The following is a 15,428-nucleotide window of genomic DNA, read 5'->3' as shown; positions in this document are numbered from 1 at the left end:
GCTTAACTTCGGTTAAGTATCATCTCGGTTTAACTTCGGTTAAGCATCATATTGGTTTAACCAACTTGTAAATTGCTACAAATTTCAACAAGTGGTAAACGCATTCTTCTTCTCTGCGCCCCCAGTGTGAACTTAAAATCCACTTGGGTTCTCATCATACATGTAGCTTCGACCTTGTCGCCGAGGTTGAATTCAAGCCGAGGTTGTCGGCCTTGGTTTCTCTATTGATCTTACTTGGCTCCAACCTGAGTTTGATTTTCGGCCTCGCATCGGCGAGCCGTTTCTCTTTTCTTGTTCCGACGCCTTTGTTCCCAGCATGTCCTCCTCGGCCCTAGCATACTTCTCAATTCTGGCCAACTTTAGTCTGATCTTGTGTGTTTCCTTTTTATCTTCTGGGATCTGAGATCTGCTCATTGTGCTCTTCTCTTCTCGGACTCAGGTGCTGAGATGTTATCTTCTGGAATCTTGGATCTGCTCACTCAAGTTAAGCTCTTATTTTCTCGGACATACTCATCTAGGCCGAGATCATGTCTTCTGGGATCTGGGATCCGGGATTTGCTCACTCAGGTTGAGCTCTTTATGCTTGAATGTTATCTCCTTGGGAGCGCTCATGCCCCCTGTCTTTGCATCCCTTCTAGAAGGGTCTTCGTTCCTCCGCAGGTATCTATCCTTCTATACCCGGAGGTCATCTTCGTTGTAGTATCCGCTTCGATCTGTTGTCTTTGGTGCGTCACCTTGCTGGCCGGCGTCTTTCACTCCGTGACTCTGGTCACAAGTTTCTGTGTTGCGATCGTCCCCTTCAATGTCAAGATCGATAGATCTCCCACTCTCAGTAGGAGCATTGTCTCTAATCTGATCCTTCTGTCCGTCATTGGCCATCTATTCTTCTTTCTTTCCCACAGACGGCGCCAAATTGTGTGGGTGATTTTCTGACCACACTGCCCGCTTAGTAACCAGCTGGAGAGCACTGGCAGAATAGATGGCACCTGACTGACCTGCAACAGAAATATAAAAATCCCGCGGTGGTTTCGACCACCCGGGGGCACTCCGACTATCAAGTCAGTATATCTTTCAAAGATAAATCAAGTATTCAACTCACAAGCTTGAGTATAAAAACATACCTTAGACCCATGGGGGTGCCTCTCTTTCATAGCCAACACAATCCTAGTCCCAAAAGGAGCCTGGCCCTAATGGACTTAGGATTACTGTTAATCTGGGACTCCTAGTGGGATTAGGATTAACTCTCTAAGAGTCTTATCTTTACCCAAACTGAAGTCTTCTCCCAATCTAGGACTCTTGTCCATATCCAAGTTGAGTTCCCTCTTCATTCTAGGACTCTTGTCCCTTATCCGCTTATCTCGGATTCCGATATCTTCGGAGGTAACCTCGGCCTAGCCGAGATGACCTCAGCACAACGACCAAGACACGTGGCACCTCGGCTGACACGTCGGTGTCACCTTGCCACGTGTTCGTACTCAGAAAATATATCCCCACACATATAAATATCTATTTAATTAAATACATATCAATTAAATCACAAACAAATGAATCACAAACAAATGAAACAATGGGCTATTCATAATTTACAATTTCCAGAGAACATGTTCTGTAATTTTTTCCAATTAACAAAGGTAAAGTAGAGAACTCATACAATGGGAAAATTAATCTAATACAAATCATTATGAATTTATTTGTCCAATTCATGGAAAATATAAAATCTATTTTAAGATTGTTGTACAAATTGTGTATTTAAATAAAATAAATAAATTCGTATTTAATTAAATTGAAAAATATGGAACAAGCAATCATGTTGAAAATTACAAATAGATGAATAGAAATACATAACAAGAAGAAAATGTAAACTGCAGCCTGTGTGAGGTATCTCGATATCTGTCTCCCAAGATACGACGGTTAGAACCCGCTAACGCACAAGTACCTTCTGTTTAGTTCCGACGAACTGACAACAGTAACACTCTCTCACACAAGAAAAATAATATTATAGTAGACTAACTATAATATGAGAGCAAAGAATTTTCTATCTGAAAATCAAGGAAGATGGCCTCCTTTTATACATAATGGAGAAAAAAAGAGGAGCCTCCTAACCATGAAAGTTGGCGACAAATCACACACTTTATATACACGTGTGTATATCTGCAGCCACCTAACAGACTTAGCTATTAGGTTGGTAGACGACCAATCCAGTTTAGCCCAAATCTAACTCACTCCAGCAAGCCTTAAGCCCAAGTCCTACGATCCATGGACCCGGACCTAGACCCGGTCCAGTCCTGTCCAGGTAGGCAGCACGTGCACGCTTGTCCATTTTTGCATAACCAACGTGGACCATAGTTTTGGCCTAAGCAAATCCTTGAAGCATTCATAACTCTATTCCTTCGAAAAATTTGAATGCCCCAAAGGGCTTATACCCTTATCAAAATCTTAAGGTTTAAATATCCATCAATGCTTTCATCTACAATCAATGTGGGATAGGTAATTATACACTATTCCCAACATTTCATTCATGAAGCCAACTTTATGAGACAATTTCTCTCATTCAATTTTTAATAATTTTTTGTCATTCTTTTTGTAGTGTAAAGATCTTGTTACAAAGAATCTAAACCCATTTAATCCCACCTCAACCGATAATTGGGACCTATTTTAATTTCACATTAAAATTACCATAAAACCATTTTTTTCCCAACAGAACTTGGGCCTAAAGTTTTGGTGGATTCCGAAGTGGCTCATCGTCATGGATTCGATATCGGCGCTGTAAATTCAACGTTGGGCAAAGCAATTTCGAGGTGAAGACGGTGGTAAAAGAGGCACATCAGGTTTAGTTCAATTCCGGCATGAATTTGCTAGGTAATTGTGGGTATTCATGTGTAATTCATTTTTTGTCTTCTTATTGAATTATTTTTATGACCTTGGCCCATAATTTTTTATCATAATTGGAGGTGTTCCAATTGTGATATTTTTCATATTAAATCGTTGTATCGATTTGTTATTGATTGGTTGATTGTGATTGATATTCACTGTTTAACATTGAAACATAATCACAAATCAATATTTCGAGAATTTTAGATTTTTTTCATGCATATACAAAATTTAAATTGCATACAAATTATGCAAAATTTCAAAGGGCTCGTCGAGCTGTAAAAATTTGATAATAAAATTTAAAATTTCAATTTCGAGTCACTTGTTGGGACCATTTGGTATTTACCTGATCGTTAACTTCATGATTTTAGAATTAAACGAAATACACGTAAGTTAACCTAACCATTTGATTAAAAAAACATAAAAGAAAATAATTTTTAATCTTAGTGGACCTGCAAGATTTTAACTTTAGGCATATCTTGAAAACTTGACCAAAAATTAATTTTTTAATTTTTTAACTTTTTTTAGTTACATTTATTTTTTTTATTATTTTACACATTTTTTTTTAAAAAAAGTAAAGGATTTTTATTGATAAATCTCATTTAGAAGTGTTCTAACCCAAGAAGTCCGTAAAGGAATTTTTTAACCCACTTAGTTCCATGTATTTATATTTTTATTCCATAAATTTATTTTTCTTAATTTAAAATATTTTCTTAGACTGTTATGACCTTATATTTAATATTGATATTTAATGTTGGGGATGAGAGAGAAGGAAAATGACTAAGGCATAGGAAATTTCATTCACAAATTAAATAACATTGATATTATTATTTTATATTATTATATAATGTGAATATATTTTTAATTGACAACATATTATAAATAATGTGAACATTCTCTTTCATCTGATATGAATATATTTTTAATTAACAATACATTAAAAATAATGTAAACATTCTCTCTCATCTGATGTGAACGTTCACCACACATTTTCAAAAAATTATTTCTTATCTAATATAGTGATGTGAACGTTCACAACATGTGCACTTTCTTATTTTTAATTGATAACATATTAAAAATAACATTCATTATATTTTTAATTGACAACACATTCTTATTCACAATATGTGAACATTCTCTCTCATCTAACGTAATGATGTGAATGTTCACATTCGTATGTTTTAGTATGAATATTTACATCATGTAATTGACAACACAATGACAAAAATTCATTTCAAATTAATATAAATATAATGATGTGAATATTCATTTCAATACATGATGTGAATATTCACGTCATGTAATTGACAACACAATAACAAAAATTCATTTCAAATTAATATGAATATAATGACAGTCAACATCCTGATATATGATAATTACCAAAACATAATAATAATAAACATTAAATATCAACGTTAATAAGGGTAGGAGAAATTGAGGGTATTTTAGTCTTCTTACCTTAAATAAGATTTAATAGAATAGTCAAAAAGAATATGAACTAGATAGAATAAAACTATGAAAAAGAGAATTATCAAAAAAAAAAAAACTCCCAAAAATTAACTTTTAACCATTTTAAAAAATAAAAAATAAAAAATCTAAGACCAAGTTTGGCATACACAAAATAATCCGTCTTTTTATCTTTTTTTTATCACATTATTCCTTTACTTTTCTGCATATCTTTTTATAAAAAGATAAAAAATATATTTATTTAAGTCATACCAAACAACCCTAAATGTATCCTTTGTACGGTGTTAATTAAGAACTACGTGCTAGTCAAAAAAAAAAAAAAAAAAACCACATGGGAAGCTTACGTCAAAGAAACCCCAACATGTGGAATGTAAAGAGTTTTTTATTTTTATATTTTTTTTTATTTATACCAATGGAAAATGGTTGAGAGGAGTGTGGGGTTCTAATAGCACCACTAATGTCTTGTTTTGTTTTATTTTGTTTTTTTTATTTTATTTTTTTTTTTGGTGACATCCTTAATGTATTAGTGTAATTAGTGATTTTTTTTTTTAATAGTATGAATCATTATTGTATACACATAGGGTCACTTCAACAAAAGCCTACCAAAATGTAGAATATGAGAGCATTCACAGTGAATGGTTAAAAAAGTATATTAAGGTGTGATTTATGATAAAAAAGTAATAAAAATATGACATAAAAATATATGTTAAAATGTGTAAAGAGTTTGTTAATTTTAAAGAGTAAGTGGTGGTACAATAAATATGTTAAGGGGTGTGTTCAGGTGTGTGTTAAGAATATATATGTGTATATATAATAAATAAAATAAATAAATAATTTAATTTAATCGAAAATTTTAAGCCCAAAAAAAATCTCAACAAGTAAAAAAAAAAAAAATCAGTTGACCGGCGGTTGACTGGCCGGACGTCTAGCCAGTCAACCGGTCAGACCCAATTTTTTTTTTTTTTCTTTTTTCCTTTCTTGAAAGGTCCGAATGTCTCAGGTAGACTTTCGGCCAGACTTTCGAGAGGACTTCCCCACACACACAACTCTCTCTCTTTCCCACATCCCTTCTCTTTCTTTTGCTAGCTAAAAAGTTAGCCACAGTTAACAAAGAAGTTAATAGCTGACACTAATCCATTCCATTAACACACTCACTATGAATTCAAAAATTATTGTGTCTCTTATAAATCTTAACCACTGGCGCTAACATACTCGCTAACATGTCTATTGTATATGCTTTAATACTAGATTTTTTTCTCCCTATATATAAATGAGTGTTTCTCTTCTTTTCCCTTCAATCGGCACGCACTTGTGTTTTGGCCAACCACAATTTCTCTACCACCACCTCCTCTCTCTCATCTTCAAGTCCATTGTAAATACTTTAATACTAGATTTTTCCCTCCCTATATATAAAATGAGTGTTTCTCTTCTTTTCTCTTCAATAGGCACGCACTTGTGTTTTGGCCAACCACAATTTCTCTACCACCACCTCCTCTCTCTCATCTTCTAGTCCTCTCTCTCTCTCTCTCTCTCTCTCTCTCTCTCTTAGTGCTAGACTAAATCTCAAAGTAACTAGTAGATAACTTTTTCAGCCGACTCAAGTGCCTAACTACAACTGGTAATCCAACTCTCCCTCTCTCCCAAAGATTGGTTGGGCTTTTCTTTTTTTCTTTTTCTTTTTCTTTTTTTTTCTTTTGGTTTGGCATTTTAGAGGCAAATACTTCAGTTATTGAAGATATTTTTTGACTACAAAAATGAAAAAGTTATATAAATTTAATAAAATTTTTATTAACTGATGTATTATGTAATAATAAAAAAAAAAAAAAAATTGAAACAAGATCCACTTGAATGATAATAAAACATATTTGTGAAATTTATTAGTAGTTAAAGAAGTGGTGATAATCATGACAAAGCCACTACCATTCAATTCAAACAACCAAGTGGAGGGAAGGAATAAATGTTTGTATATTTGAAGTTTTGTTAGAAGATCTCTTTGTAGCTACTTACTTTTACCATGTGTAGAGGAAAGAGAAGGAATAAATGTTTGTATATGTTGTTAAAGATTTGTTAGATCTCTTGATAGCTACTTTTACCATATGTAGAGGAAAGATAAGCTATTGAATGAAGCTTTTGTGAGAGAGATCTTATTCGGTATTGGGTACTTATAAATCTATCAGATTTTACTTTTCTTTAATAGACATGGGTCATTTTTTTTTAAACACATATCTTAATAAATTAAATTTTTAGAACAATTTTAATTGTAAGAGGTATTGAGTTCAAAACTCATTTCTTGCACTCAATCTTTTCTTTCTATGTGATATATTTCTTCTATCCATTCCACATATTTTCATTTAAAGTTTTGATAGAATTAATGATGTAAGTGACAAAAATGGTAAAAAAAATTTATATACTAAGGAGAATGTGGAGGTTGAAGGTAGCAGAAGGAGGGGGTCCATATGAGCCATACCTATCCAACACTAACAACTTTGTGGGGCGTCAAATATGGGAGTTTGATCCAAATTACGGTACACCTGAAGAACGAGCTGAGGTTGAAAAGGCTCGTGAATCGTTCACTCTCAACCACTCTCGTGTCAAGCCTAGCGGCGATGTTCTTCTCCGCCTTCAGGTTCTCTCTTTCTCTCATATTATCAAATTAACAGCTTGTTATAATAGTTATGACATCGCTCTTTCTAATTTTTTTTATATATTTTTTTATAAAAAATTAAAAAATTATTAAAATAATTTATTCTCAAGGCCCAAGCATCTCTAAGATTACTTATGATCTCACTTGGGTTAGATTTTAGTAATTTTTAAAATTTTAAGCTTCTTTGTTAAAAAAGAAAAAAAGAAATGATAAAGATTTCCACAAACACTCTAACCCCATGACCCTATACACACGTGTCAGACAGATAGAAGACAAAAACATACATGACCAATCACAATCATTTGGGATCATGAGAATCCCTTAAAATGAGAGTTTCAAATATTTTTCAAAAAAAAAAAAAAAAAAAAGAATGACTGTGTTTATAATTTAATTTTTTTAGTAATTTTTTTTATTTTTTGAAACTTTTTTTTTGATAAATTACTAATAGGTTTTACTTTTAAGAATTATTAGCTATTAAGTTCTACTGATAAATTTATCCATTCTTTTTAATTTTTATAAATAAATTAATCAATTAAGATGTATAAATAAATAAATTTAATTAATAAGATTAATTGATAAGTATTTTTTTATTGACTTTTTTAGTCAAAGAGTTAAATTGTCAAATGAGGCCAATATTTACCTAAAATTATGATGAAAAGGTGGATTTTTATATTTTAAAGAGTCATTTTCTACTGTCTCTCATTCCTACGCTTTCTCTTTTTTTAATTAAAGAAAAATTCATAACACACCTATTAGAGAGTTGTTAGTATTGAAAAGTGTGAAAAGGATATCTAAATATTTTAAAAAATATTTTGAGATAGGGAGAAAGGGTATTGAAATTATAAATATATATATATATATATATATTTATTTGTTCTTTATGACTGCCCTATCTCAGGTGTCATAATACTATTTTTTATTTTTTTTAGAGAAAAAAATGATATTTTATTCTTAGGAAAGGGCTTTTTTTTTTTTTTTTTTTTAAGGAGGGTGAAGGACAATCCAAAATAAGTTAGGATATTTGTTATAGTGATGTTTTTAAATTTTGGCTCCTCAAAATAGGGGAACAAAAAAATGTGTTTTAAGTGATTATTGGAGATGCTTTACACGTATCATTTTTTTTTTATCACATCTAATTATTTAATTTCGCACATTCAAATATTGGATATATTTCCCTATTTTCCTGTTTAGTGCTCATTTGGTTTGAAAAAAGAAAAAAATTGAGCTGATTTAATCATTTTTTTGCCTAAACTAATGAACTTTTTCTGATTATATCAGTATTAATCTCAAACTACTTATTGACAGACATTTAATGGAAGGCTTAAACACAAGAATTGTTGAGATTAATGGTGTGTTTGGTTGGGGGATTTGGGGAGGGATTTGGAAAGGAAAAGAGAAAAGGTGTGTGAAACTATGTGAAATGTAAGTATATTTTATTCATATTTCACCTAACTTTTCCTTTTCCCTTTCCAAATCCCTCCTCAAATCTCTCAACCAAACACAGCATAAAGGTTCTAAGTCCATAGTCGGGTTGATTAATACACCATCTCCTATCAACTGGTTAAAAATATATTATAATTTTTTTTATAAAAAAATTATTAGATTTAAATTTTAAATCTAACAATTAAATCATGTTGTGTTTCCATTTCTATGCAGATGTTGAAGGAAAATAATTTTGAACAAACAATACCGCCAGTGAAGGTTGGTGAAGACGAGGATGTAACGTATGAGGCTGCCAACATCACCCTCAAGAGGGCGCTACGCTTCTTTTCTGCTATGCAGACCAAAGATGGCCATTGGGCTGCTGAGAATGCCGGCCCCTTATTCTTTGTTCCTCCGCTGGTATACATGCATGCCGGCCACTTCCCAATTTTAATTTTTTTTCATACTTCATAAAAAAGAAAGAAAGAAAGATTGCACAATGAGACAAGTGTTTTGTGTCCGATTTTATGATTGAATTTGGTACTTGTAAAATTACTATCTAGAAAGGCATACTAATACATGGTTGTACTACATGGTGGTGCAGGTGATGTGTTTGTATATTACAGGGCATCTGGACGAAACATTTTCACCAGAACACAAAAAGGAGATTCTTCGATATGTATACAACCACCAAGTATAAAAAATATATGATAAAATCTTTATGTATGAATGTATGTAAGTGTGATTTTTTATTGGTGTGATTAATAAATAATTGATGACTATAGAACGAAGACGGAGGATGGGGATTCCACATAGAAGGGCACAGCATAATGTTTTGTACTGTACTCAGCTACATATGCATGCGAATTCTGGGAGATGGCCCATTTGGTGGTCGTAACAATGCTGTTGAAAGAGGTCGTAAATGGATCCATGATCATGGTGGTGTGGTTGCTATTCCCTCTTGGGGAAAGACTTGGCTTTCGGTACTCACTCACTACTATTTCAATCTCAATCTCAATCTCAATCTCATCCTATTCATCATCTTTAAAATAATTAATTTATGTAATTTATTTTTTTAATTTGGTTTTGTGTAGATATTTGGTCTATTCGATTGGTCAGGGTGCATCCCCATGCCACCAGAGTTCTGGATCTTGCCTTCTTATCTTCCTATGCATCCAGGTATTTAGGTTGATCTACTTTTAAGTTTGTTATGTTAAACTTTACATTTGAAAAAAAAAAAAAAAAAAGCTTATAACTTTTTATATTGATGACTTGAATGCAGCAAAAATGTGGTGCTACTGTAGGATGACTTACATGCCAATGTCATACCTATACGGGAAGAGATTTGTTGGACCAATTACTGATCTTGTTAAACAATTGAGGAAAGAGCTTCATTCTCAACCTTATGGTGAAGTTAATTGGAAGAAATACCGGCATGTTTGTGCTAAGGTATGTCCATCCTTTCCATAACTATATCCCTGTTTAGTTTCTGTGTTTTTAAACTTATTGTTGAAATTAATGAATTTGTAACAAATTACTGGGTGGTGGTGCCATGGCATTATATTACAGGAAGATTTGTATCACCAGCGTCCTCTAATACAGGATTTGATGTGGGATAGTCTGTACATAACAACAGAGCCGTTGCTTACGCGTTGGCCCTTCAACAAATTGAGAGAGAAAGCACTTGCAAAGACAATGGAGCACATCCACTATGAAGATGAAATTAGTCGGTACATTACCATCGGATGTGTCGAGAAGGTTTTATGCATGCTTTGTTGTTGGGTGGAAGATCCTAATGGTGATTATTATAAGAAGCATCTTGCTAGGATCCCAGATTACATCTGGGTTGCTGAAGATGGAATTAAAATGCAGGTAATACTATGTTAGGTTTTTATTCTTGGCAATTCCGTTTGACAAAACTCCTTTCAGTTGTACTTATTTTCGCACTTTTTATTTTAGTGAGGTTATGAGTGTTTAGATGCGAATCCAACCCGAATTGTGCCTTGTAGAGAAGTTTGTCATGTAAATACTTTCAAGATTGCCATTTCGCTGATTATGATGGGGATCGAGCTGCTCGGTCAGCTCGCGAGGGTCCAGGGGGCAGCGCTCCTTGGCGGGTCCAGGGCAGCGCCACGGCGAGGTCGAAGGGCAGCGTCCCCAAAGCAAAATACAAAAATACATTCCAAGTTGCCTGTCCGCTCGAGTGGACATTCCCCCGCTCGAGCGGAGAATGCTGGATTTCAGAAATTTGTTTGCCTGCAAAAATACTGGATGTTGTTTTTTTCCGCTCGAGCCGAACTTTCCGCGCTCAAGCGTAGGTCCGCTCGAGCGGCCATTTTGACGCTCAAGCGGAGATCGCGGGACAATTTTCTATAAATACGTGTTTCAGTCCAAATCTAAGATTACTTCTCTAGATCTTCTTTTTGGGTTCTAAGGTTTATATCTGGGGATATTTTGCTAGTTTTTTTTTATGTTTTTATTGAGTATTCAACTCATGGTTTAAGAAGTACACATCAAAGGATTATTTGTTTGTTCTACACAAAAGAGAGAGTTGTTCTTCGGCGGATTCTGAAGAATTTGAGCCTGAAGCTTTGGTGGATTCTGAAGTGGTTCATCGTCAAGACAATTCCAAGGTGTAGACGGGGTTGGAAGAGACACATAGAGGTTGGTTCAATTCGGGCGTGGATTCGCTAGGTAATTGAGAGTATACCAGTGTAATTCATTTACATCTTCTTAGTGGATTGTTTTGTGGTTGTTGCCTGTGGTTTTTTATCACAATTGGAGGTGCCTAATTGTGGGTTTTTCATGTAAAATCGTTGTGTCGATTTGTCTTGATTGTTTGATTGGGATTGTTATATATTGCTTAAAATTGATACATATTAGTTATTCATATTAGTTATTTGTAAAAATAAATAAATAAATAACTAAAATAAAAATTAATGGAGGACCATTCTATTTCTGATATGTCTCCTTTCTTTTTGTTTTGTTTTATTTTTTTATTTTGTTGCAGAGTTTTGGCAGTCAACAATGGGACACAGGTTTTTCAGTTCAAGCAATATTGGCTTGTAATATGCTTGAAGAAACAGGGGAAGTTCTTAGAAAAGGCCATGATTTCATAAAGAAATCACAGGTTTATCTTTTATTTTATTTTTTCTCAAATTTTTTTTTTCTTTTTATAAATATTTTTGAGTTTATTTTCAAATTATAATTTATAATAACAATCAATTTTATTCGTTCTTCCCTGCTTCTTTCTCTTGTTATCCTTCAATTTCAAAGGTGAAGGACAACCCCTCTGGTGATTTTAAAAAGATGTTCAGGCACATTTCTAAAGGATCTTGGACTTTCTCTGATCAAGATCACGGTTGGCAAGTCTCAGATTGCACAGCAGAAGGGTTTAAGGTGACATTTTCTTTCTTTGTTTCTTTTGTTTTTGCTCTTTCTGTTTTTTAAAGTACAATTTGATGTTGTGATATTAGTTCTGTAAATATGAATGAGTTCTTTTCCTTTTCCAGTGTTGTCTGTTGCTGTCTCAATTGCCACCCGAAATTGTTGGTGAAAAACATGAGACTGAAAGATTGTATGATGCTGTGAATGTCATTCTTTCATTACAGGTAACACTTCTGTAATTTAAAATTGTACAATCGCATTAGCGCACTCAATTTTTCTTAATTGTTAATACAGCTCTAGTAAATGGTTTAAAAGAAAGGGTCATGTTAAAAACCGCTCACTGAATTGCCACTAAAATATAAATAATGATAAAATAGTTAAAATCTTCTTAATGCACTTTTTTACATAATATTTGTATAGATTTTTTATGCGTACATTGAGATTGTATGAAAAATATATTATTTTATTTTATTTATTTATTTATTTTTTTTTGTTTCTCAATGTTTACAGAGTAAAACTGGAGGTTTAGCAGCTTGGGAGCCAGTAAAAGCAGGGTCTTGGCTAGAGGTAATACTTCTTAATGCGTTTTTTGCAGTGCAAGCACAAACACCCTTTTTTCATTTAATTTGCAATTTTGAATTTTTTTTTTTTTGTTTGGGCAGATTCTTAATCCTACAGAGACCTTTGCTGATATTGTAATTGAACACGAGTATGTAGAATGCACAGCAGCATCAATCCAGGCTTTTGTGTTATTCATGAAATTATATCCAGGACACCGCAAAATGGAGATTGAAGTTTTCATCAAAAACGCTGTTTGTTTCCTTGAAGATATCCAATTGCCAGATGGGTCATGGTATGTTGTTCCCAACTTTCTCTCTGCGTGTGTATAATTACTGTAAATGGAAATATTTGGGTGAAAAGCCTACACAAGCATCAGATGCAATAGTATAAAAAATTATATGAATTTATTTAATTTAATTGAGCATATAATTATTAACAGAGCAGAATATAATGAAAAAGAATTGATCTCACATTATTAGAATACATGTCTTAGTTTTGTTTGAACCTGCTATATTTCTCTCTTATGTAATTGTGAATGTGAATGTGGCAGGTATGGGAATTGGGGGGTTTGCTTCACGTATGGGACATGGTTTGCGCTGGGAGGGTTGGTAGCAGCGGGGAAGACATACAACAATTGTGTAGCCATCCGTAAAGGTGTTGAATTTTTGTTGTCGTCCCAACGAGACAATGGAGGTTGGGGAGAGAGTTACCTTTCTAGTCCCCTCAAGGTTTATTTTTTAACTTCCTTCCAAAATATGAATCCTTAACCAAAATCAGTGCATAGTAGCTAGTTAACTTTTTCTTTTAATTATTAATTCATTTATTTCCATGTATAATTAATTAACTAATTCTATATTCTTTGTGTCACAACAGAAATATGTACCACTAGAAGAGAATCGAGCCAATTTGGTACATACTTCATGGGCCATGATGGGTCTAATTCATTCCGGCCAGGTAAAACTTCATCTACATATACATGCTCGACAAATTAACACAAACAATACTCAAAACAAAATTTGTGATGTTCTTTAAATTCTATAACTAACTAGGCTGAGAGAGACCCAAGACCTCTACATCGTGCTGCAAAGTTGCTGATCAATTCCCAAATGGAAAACGGAGATTTCCCTCAAGAGGTATTCATCAATTCTCTACGACACAACCAATTTTACCATCTGTCATAAATATGATTAATACACAAAAGAGAGGACAAACAAAAATTTCAGTTCTTCGATCAATATTATTTTACTTTTTATCATCAATTTACATTCTTCCCTTTTTTCTTTTTTCTTTTTTTGACAAACACAGGAAATTACCGGAGTTTTCATGAAGAATTGCATGTTGCATTATGCAGCCTATAGGAATATATTTCCGTTATGGGCACTTACAGAATACCGTAACAAAGTCAAATTGCCATCTAATAAAGAAAATTAAAATTAAAATTCTCTCAGCTCAAGTTAATCTTGCCATCCTCATGCAGCTATTGTCACCACTCTCCACAAAACAAATAAAATGGTTACTCATCTTGGGAGGTTGTTGTTCTAGTGATTTTGGGTCTAATGTAATATGCAAGGGGTTTAAATGCTTGTTCTGTTTTTGTATGTTAATAAGAGCAATTGAATAGTGATATTTTGCCTCCATGGCTATTAGCCTCCGTGTCAACATAAATTGTACCCATCAAGATTGTTTAATTTCAATGACACTTTCTTATTTATTTTAAGTAATAAATAAAATGAAGGGGGAGGGCTGCCCCCTTGTAGCCCTTTTCACATTAGACATTAATAGAAAAATAAATAAATAAAATATTTGTATTTGTCCTTTTGTCATATGCAACAATATTCTTAGTCCTTTAATTTTTAATATATCAATTTCATTTATGAAGTTTCAAATTTGAGTAAAAATGATCGAATTTTGAACTATCATCTAAATTATTAAGGGAGTGATACTTGTTTTTTCAAATGTTCCTAAAATTTGCATTTCGTACCAATTTGCTATTCAAAGTTTTAGTTTTGTCAATTTCATCCTTAGACATTGTAAAGCTATGTTTGGATAGCCAGATCCAAAGAATAGAACTACATCAATATCATTTTATGCTTCTGAGAGATAATTTAGTTTCATTGGTGAAAAATTAGAAGAAAAAGTCTTAAAAGCTCCCCATGCATGATGTATCAAATTAAATAGAGTTGCTAGTTGAATGGTGGGGGAGCATGTCTCAATTTGTGTACAAAATCAAATCTAATTCATAATAGTTTTTGCATACTTAAAAATATATATATATTTGTTGGACTCAAAATCTCTTACCATGTGAGATAAAAGCATCAGGTTTATGTATATAGTAGACTACATCAGTTCTTAGGGTGTGTTTGATTTTTAGATATGATTTTAGTGGAATATGAGTGTTGGGTCAATCCCACATCGACCAGGGAGGGACACTGCAATCAATTTATAAGCGTACTGGCCCCCTCCACCTTGCAAGAGGCCTTTTCCCCCGAGGAGGAACAAAACCGTGAGGCTCCGGCCAAAGCGGACAATATCTTGCCGTCTTGCAAGGTGGAGGGGGTCAGTACGCTTATAAGTTGGTTGCAGTGTCCCTCCTTGGTTGATGTGGGATTGACCCAACATAACCCCCCAGCGGATTGGGCCGCGAACAGCGGGGGAGTCTGCTGGACGACCTGCATGGGCCACCAAACTCACGTGACTGGCTTCTCGCGCCCCGGCAAGATATTGTTCGCTTTAGCCGGAGCCTCACAGTTTTGTTCCTCCTCGGGGGAAAAGGCCTCTTACAAGGTGGAGGGGGCCAGTATGCTTATAAGTTGGTTGCAGTGTCTCTCCCTAGTCGATGTGGGATTGACCCAACATACTGCCAGACGACCTGCATGGGCCACCAAACTCACGTGATTGGCTTCTCGCGCCCTGGCAAGATATTGTCCGCTTTGGCCGAAGCCTCACGGTTTTGTTCCTTCTCGAGGGAAAAGGCCTCTTCCAAGGTGGAGGGGGCCAGTACACTTATAAGGTAGACGAGGAGTCCCTCCCGAGTCGATGTGGGATAGACCCAACATAACCTCCCAGCGGACTG

The 15,428-nt window shown here is 34.1% G+C and overlaps 1 protein-coding gene across 1 annotated transcript; it reads left to right on the top strand.

Moving 5' to 3' along the window:
* The first annotated feature begins 5,680 nt into the window (after positions 1-5,680).
* Positions 5,681-14,173, top strand: LOC114265762 (beta-amyrin synthase-like). The gene is made up of 17 exons (XM_082892293.1): positions 5,681-5,959; positions 6,757-6,967; positions 8,642-8,827; positions 9,012-9,101; positions 9,193-9,390; positions 9,502-9,586; positions 9,690-9,856; positions 9,977-10,279; positions 11,418-11,537; positions 11,684-11,806; positions 11,920-12,018; positions 12,305-12,361; positions 12,457-12,647; positions 12,906-13,083; positions 13,229-13,309; positions 13,405-13,488; positions 13,661-14,173. Exons 2-17 carry the CDS (start codon positions 6,761-6,763, stop codon positions 13,784-13,786), a joined length of 2,295 nt encoding a protein of 764 aa, XP_082748419.1. The 5' UTR covers positions 5,681-5,959; positions 6,757-6,760; the 3' UTR covers positions 13,787-14,173.
* The last annotated feature ends 1,255 nt before the right edge of the window (positions 14,174-15,428 follow it).

This window comes from Camellia sinensis, chromosome 10 (assembly GCF_055761805.1).
Source record: "Camellia sinensis isolate YWXY chromosome 10, ASM5576180v1, whole genome shotgun sequence".
In the NCBI taxonomy this organism is placed as follows: domain Eukaryota; kingdom Viridiplantae; phylum Streptophyta; class Magnoliopsida; order Ericales; family Theaceae; genus Camellia; species Camellia sinensis.
Note: the sequence above shows the minus strand (reverse complement) of the source record. Positions and strands in the feature narration are given on the sequence as shown.

Excerpts from the sequence above, each read along its gene's own strand:
- LOC114265762 (XM_082892293.1), top strand. The coding sequence starts at position 6,761 with ATGTGGAGGTTGAAGGTAGCAGAAGGAGGGGGTCCATATGAGCCATAC. Across the intron at positions 9,857-9,976 it reads ACCGGCATGTTTGTGCTAAG|GAAGATTTGTATCACCAGCG; the intron begins GTATGTCCATCC and ends ATTATATTACAG. Across the intron at positions 12,648-12,905 it reads CAATTGCCAGATGGGTCATG|GTATGGGAATTGGGGGGTTT; the intron begins GTATGTTGTTCC and ends TGAATGTGGCAG.